The following is a 5,797-nucleotide window of genomic DNA, read 5'->3' as shown; positions in this document are numbered from 1 at the left end:
CATAACGCTGGGATCACGCCCTGAGCTGAAGGCAGATGCTTAACCGCTGTGCCACCCAGGCGCCCCTCAATCTTGATCTTCTAGCCCTGTGACCCCAGGCAATTCCTTACCCTCTCTGTGTCCTGTGTCCTCAAAGATAAAATCCTCATAGGATTATTGGGAGTGTTCCATGTATTAATGTATCTAGTAAGCACCTTATAAATGGTTGCTTTTATTACTACAAATAAACAAGCAAATGTATTAATGGAGCAAAGGTGTTAAGAAAAAAAATACCCAGGGGCGCCTGGCTGGCTCGGTCGGTGGAGCACGAGACTCTTGATCCCAGGGTTGTGAGTTTGAGCCCCACCTTGGGTGTGGCGAGTACTTAAAAATAGAATCTTAAAAAACAAAACAAAACAAAACCAAAAAACCCTGAGAAACAAATTGTAAATAAGGCACACACAAAAGATTACTAAGTGCCTTTTCAAGATATTTTAGCTCACTGCCTAATAACCCCACCTATGGGTCATCTAGGGGAAGTAATTTTGTCTGACCTCCCGTTTACTATTAAGGCCCAGACTCTACGTAAAGTTAAGAGGTTAAGCTGTAGAAGATGGAGAAATAGCAAATCACTTTGATCTGGCAGAACAAAAAAGCGATGGTTTTATTGCCAGACAGGAATTCAACTTTTTTGTACCTACCTTTCCAATCTTATTCAAGCATTCTTCTCTCCACTGTCAGTCATGGTTTTTTCCTTTCCGTCCTTCGACCCTTCATTCGCTCAGTAGTTACATACATGCAGGCATTCACTATATGTTTGTATCAGTCAAGTTTATCTTGGTGCAAATTTTACTTTGACAAATAGTAGCATCCCATACGCGCTGTTCCATCCCTTAATTTTTTACGCTTAATATATCTTGAAGATAGTTTCCCATCAGAACATAAAGACCGTCCTTAATCTTGTTTCACCACTGTATAGAATATATCATACAGATGTACGGTAATCACACCCATAATCAACTTAGCTAGTCGCCTAGCTAAGCTGATCAACACTTAGGCTGTTTTCACTCTTACGACCTCAAACGATGCCGTGTGAGTAACGTCCTAAGGAGGTTAGAGTAGAATTATTTGTACAGAGATGGACGGGAAAGCAGAAGGCTCTAGAGGGCGAAGGAGCCTTAGGGAAGGACCTGATCACCTGCTCCCAGCCTGGCCTCACCCATCTTCCCCTCATTAATTCTGTGCCCACCTAGCCCCCTCTTCCTGCCTCCTCCTCTCCATCCTGAGCTCCTGGTATCTCCAGACAGGAAGGGCCAGGCTTCGATTCTCTTGAGGCCTGGGCTCTAGCCTGTACCGTCTGGGAGATGAGGGTGCCTTGGAGAGGCGGATCTTGGGGGCTTGGGGCCTGGGGCTGCTACTGTCCCTGGGCTGTAGCCACTGAGGGCACATACTCAGCACACCCTGATGGCTCTGGTAGGGGATGAGGACCCGGGAGCCAGGGACTACCTGGGGGGGCTGGGGTACTGGGGGAGGGGGCGGGGCAGTACCTAGCAGCTCTGGCACGGACTTGCTTCGGGTGCCCAGTGCCGGCGGCCGGTCCGGGCACAGGGAGTGGCAGGCCGTGGCGAGGAAGGGACTGGCTAGGCNGTCCAGGACACCCCCCTCCTGAGGAGACGGGGCAAAGGGGAGGCTCAAGGTGGCCTGTAGTCTCTCTAGGAGAGATGGGGTGGCCTGGACCTGGGCCTGAGCCACGAGCCCAGGCAAGGCTGGCCACTGGGGCTGGTAATGCTGGCTCAGCTGCTCTATCCGGGGGCGCTGCAGCAGCTTCCGGATCCTTTGCACGGTGTCAAAGCTGTCGGTCAGCAGAGCCCACTCTAGGGCCGTCTTGCCCCGAATAGGATCCACCGAGGTCAGGTCAGCACCTGGGAGGGGGCACAGGAGTGACATGGGATGGGACGGGGATTGGTAACTTGCAGAAGGGCAGATTCGTGACCAGCAGGACTGACGGGGGTCAGATTAAAAACCACAGAGTCCCATCCTGTTGCGCTGGGGTCTGGGAGCCGTCAGCGGCTACAGCCTCAGCCAGTACCAGCCGCAGATCCCAAAGGCCTGTTTAAGACTAAAGAAGGGACACTTGGGTGGCTCAGTCAGCCAAGTGTCGGCCTTCGGCTCAGGTCATGATCCCGGAGTCCTGGGATCGAGTCCTGTATCGGGCTCCTTGCTCAGCGGGGAGCCTGCTTCTCTCTCTGCCTGCAGCTCCCCCTGCTTGTGTTCTCCATCTCTCTCTCCCAAATAAATAAATAAAATCCTTAAAAAAAAAAAAAAAAAGACTAAAGAAGAAAATGGAAAGTCCAGAGAGTGGAAAAGACTTCAGAGAGACCTGGTGGCGGGGGGGGTCTCCAAACCGAGAGCAGAATAGGGACCTCCTGAGCCAAGGAAGGAGTGGTAGGCACGTTGCCCAGGATGGGGGAGGCCTGAGAAGCACCTGCTGGGCAGGTGGAGGGGGTCCTGCTGGCCCCCACTCCTCATTCTTTTCGTCAACACCACACCCCTCTAATCTGGGGTGGGGGAATAGCAGTCACTTTGGGATAAAGGGAGGTTGCAGAGTTTTCTCCCTTCTCACCCCAAACACGGTCAGATGGAAAAGGGAAAGGAAGAGGGTGACCAACAGATGGCAACCCCACCTCAGGGAAGAGTGAAGGCCCAAGACTTCATGAGCAGTATGGACTTCACCCCAGAACAATCCACGTGGCCACATGCCTCAACTACATATCATCGTGTCCCTGGAATCCTGGCTTGTCAGAGATGGAAGTCATCCCATAGAAAGCCAATACCCTCATTATACAGGTAAGGCCCAGAGAGGGAAGTCATCCACCCAGGGTCACTCCGCTAGGGGCAGAGCCAGGACTAGAACCCAAGAGTCTGGTTCCAGACATCAGCATTTTTTGTTTTTCTAGATGATCTAGGTTATCCTCCCAAGCTTTCTTTCCTGAGACCAACATTCACAGTGTAAACAGAGGTATCAATAGCTGGACTTTGTTGATTGTGAGAAGCTCAAGGACACTCCCCTCCTCCAGGAAGTTGACCTAGATTGATCCTCCATCTCCACCTCTTTTCTCCCTGCAACTATACAGCTGACTTAGTGTCAGGCTGGAAGCCTTGGGGAGGGACTGGAGGTCGCAAGTCCCGGTCCAGCCCCACGCACCTGCCATGAGGAGGGCAGCCACGCATTCCGAACGGTCCCGCACGGCGGCCTTCATCAGTGCTGTTAGCCCCCGCTGGTCTCGGCGCTCCAGGTCCAGGCCCGGGTAGTAGTTGAGCAGGAGACTCACCAGAGGCACGTGGCCTGCAGGGCACCAAGGACGGAGGTTAGCTTTCCCCAAAAGAGGGTGATGAAGCCCCAAACCCACCCTCCACCAAACACGACAGTGTCGGTCATGGGAGAAAATTATACAAAAAGTATGGGATTGTGACCCTGTCTAAAGTGGGGGAAACTGGTGGAAGGTAAGGTCAACAGTCTCTCACCCGCTTGGGCAGCCAGCATGAGGGCTGTGTCCCCTTCTTTATCCTGCTGGTTCACATCGAGGAAAGGGCAGCGGCTGAGCAGGGCCACGACATTCTCAAAGCCGCGGTAGCACGCGACCATGAGACCTGTCTGGGGGAGGGACAGCTCAGCCCCTGCACTTTTTTCCAGGATCTCCTTGCAGCCCCTGTGCCCTCTAAAACCCACATCTATCCCAGAGATGTCCCAGCCTCCGTTTACACCCACCCTCACCCCTCCCTTCCTCCCAAGGATCCAGGCATTGGACGAATGTCCTGCGGCGGGGACACAGCATTGCTCTAGGTGCCCTGGGAAACACCTGGGGTAGCTCACCCTCCCGTTGCCATCCACCTGGATGGCCTCTTCGGGGGAGACCCCACCATCCAACGTGGCTTGGAGCTGGACAGGGTCATTGCGGACACAGGCCCAGTACAAGGGCCCCAGCCTACAGCCTGGGGCAGGGGTCTCCTGGCTGGCGGGGCAGGACGATGCCTCAGACATGTCCAGCCCTCCCTGTGCAACCGCGGCTCTTCCTCTTCCAGCCGGGGNGGGCAGAAGTGGTTCGCTGTGAGGATCCCAGTAAGGGTCAAGAAGAGGAGCGGGGTCTTCTCTTTCCCACGGGACCTTACCCGAGTGTGGAGGCTTCCTAGGAGGCGGTCATTGCCGGGTCATAGCCCAAAGCATCCCCCAGACCCCTGGGAGCACACTCGCGGACTCTCCGGGGCTGCCCGAGGTGGACTCTCTCCCCAGGAAGCAAGGCAGGTAACAGATGGCTGGACTTAGGGAAAGAGCTGCTGCAAACACCCCGGGGCTGAGCTGGATCAAGCTGGGTCAGTAGCGGACGGGGAGGGGGGGGGTGGGGGGGGCGGTGCTCTCCTGTCCCCGAGATTGGGACTCGCCCGAGAGCCCGCCCCGAGTGCCCAATCCCGGAGGCTCCTCCCCCCGCGGAGGCGGCTCTGGGGGACGACCCCGCCCCCCGGCAACGCGCTCACCTTCCGCCTCCTGCACCAGAAACACCCCCTTCGGAGGTGGGAGGGCCGTGAGGGGTCCCCCCCACCTGGCCGCCAAAGCTTGAAGTCTCTTTCCCTTGCGCGGAGCCTGGGTGGTGGAAGGAGAGGGTGAGAGTGCAGACATCTCGTTGAATAGGGGCTGGGAGTGGGGGAGGTGGGGCTCCGGGGTCACCTGGACCTTTTTTTTTTTTTTTTTTTTTNGGTCACCTGGACCTTTTTTTTTTTTTTTTTTGAGGTTCTGGGGAAATTAAAACATAAAGAATTGCCTAATTAGGAGGATAGAAATGATGATATAGCAAGTTTCATGGACTAGTTTTGGTATGGTAAATTAAGTATGGAATATTTAGATTGCATTAAAATTACAATAAATGAGTTACATTATTTACAATTATTTATTAATAATTACAAAACCGTCCTTTAAATTAATACTAAATATTAAATTTAATGAATCAGTTTTGGACTTCAGATGTAGAAAACAGAGCCAACTGTGTTCTGTTTATATCACTCCCACCATCGGCGTGTATGAGATCTTTTTTTATTTTACTTTATTTGGTTTATCTCTTTCATCCCTAATCCCCACAGCCCGTTTTTCTCCTCTTTCCCTTTACCAATTGGCACTTGTATATTCTCGAAAATGTACATTGCATTAAAAAAAGGTAGTGTTGGTTTATGTATGTCTTTCTTTTAGTTTCCGATGTAGAGTATAGTGATTCATCCCTTACATACAACACCCACTGCTTATTCCATCAAGTGCCCTCCTTAATGTCCATCACCCAGTTACCCCAACCTCCCACCCCCTCCCCTCCAGCACCCCTCAGTTTGTTCCCTAGAGTTAAGAGTCTCTTATGGTTTGTCTCCCTTTCTGATTTCATCCAATTTTATTTTTACCTTCCTTCCTCTATGTGGTTTATGTATGCTTTAACCAGCACCCTAGAATTGTGTGACAGGGCTCCTTCTGTTTTTCTCACTCCATGCTGTTTTGGAGATCGCCCCTTGTTGCTTTCTGTGCAGTGTATCTGTTGGGAGGGTCTTTGGTTGTAAGTAACCAAAAGCTGGCCTCAGGGCTGTGGTGGCTGCCAACATCAATCCCAAACTCCTTTCAGTGTTCCTTTGGAACTACAGAAGCTGGGGGGGGGGGTGTGCCTGGGTGGCTCAGTCATTAAGCGTCTGCCGTTGGCTCAGGGCATGATCCCAGGGTCCTGGGATCCAGCCCCACATCAGGCTCCTCCGCTATGAGCCTGCTTCTTCCTCTCCCACTCCCCCTGCT

General features: G+C 52.7%; 1 protein-coding gene across 8 annotated transcripts in view; it reads right to left on the bottom strand.

The window, feature by feature from the left end:
• Positions 1–4,355, bottom strand: part of ANKRD33 (ankyrin repeat domain 33) — a 7,690-nt gene extending 3,335 nt beyond the window's left edge. Inside the window, exons 1-4 of one of the 8 annotated variants that reach the window (XR_004621465.1) lie at positions 3,854–4,056; positions 3,505–3,634; positions 3,185–3,325; positions 681–1,901 (exon numbers count right to left, since the gene is read on the bottom strand). Coding sequence is in view for 7 of the 8 variants with exons in the window: in XM_034646391.1 (XP_034502282.1) it covers positions 1,213–1,901; positions 3,185–3,325; positions 3,505–3,634; positions 3,854–4,021 (1,128 nt within the window). In the remaining variant the exon portion in view is untranslated. Of the gene's footprint in view, positions 1–555; positions 1,902–3,184; positions 3,326–3,504; positions 3,635–3,853; positions 4,057–4,149 lie in introns of those variants that run through there. The other 7 variants (XM_034646395.1, XM_034646394.1, XM_034646391.1 and 4 more) reach the window with 7 other exon arrangements.
• Between the last annotated feature and the right edge of the window lie 1,442 nt (positions 4,356–5,797).

This window comes from Ailuropoda melanoleuca, chromosome 16, assembly GCF_002007445.2.
Source record: "Ailuropoda melanoleuca isolate Jingjing chromosome 16, ASM200744v2, whole genome shotgun sequence".
Lineage (NCBI taxonomy): Eukaryota > Metazoa > Chordata > Mammalia > Carnivora > Ursidae > Ailuropoda > Ailuropoda melanoleuca.
This window is presented reverse-complemented; position numbering and strand designations above follow the sequence as displayed.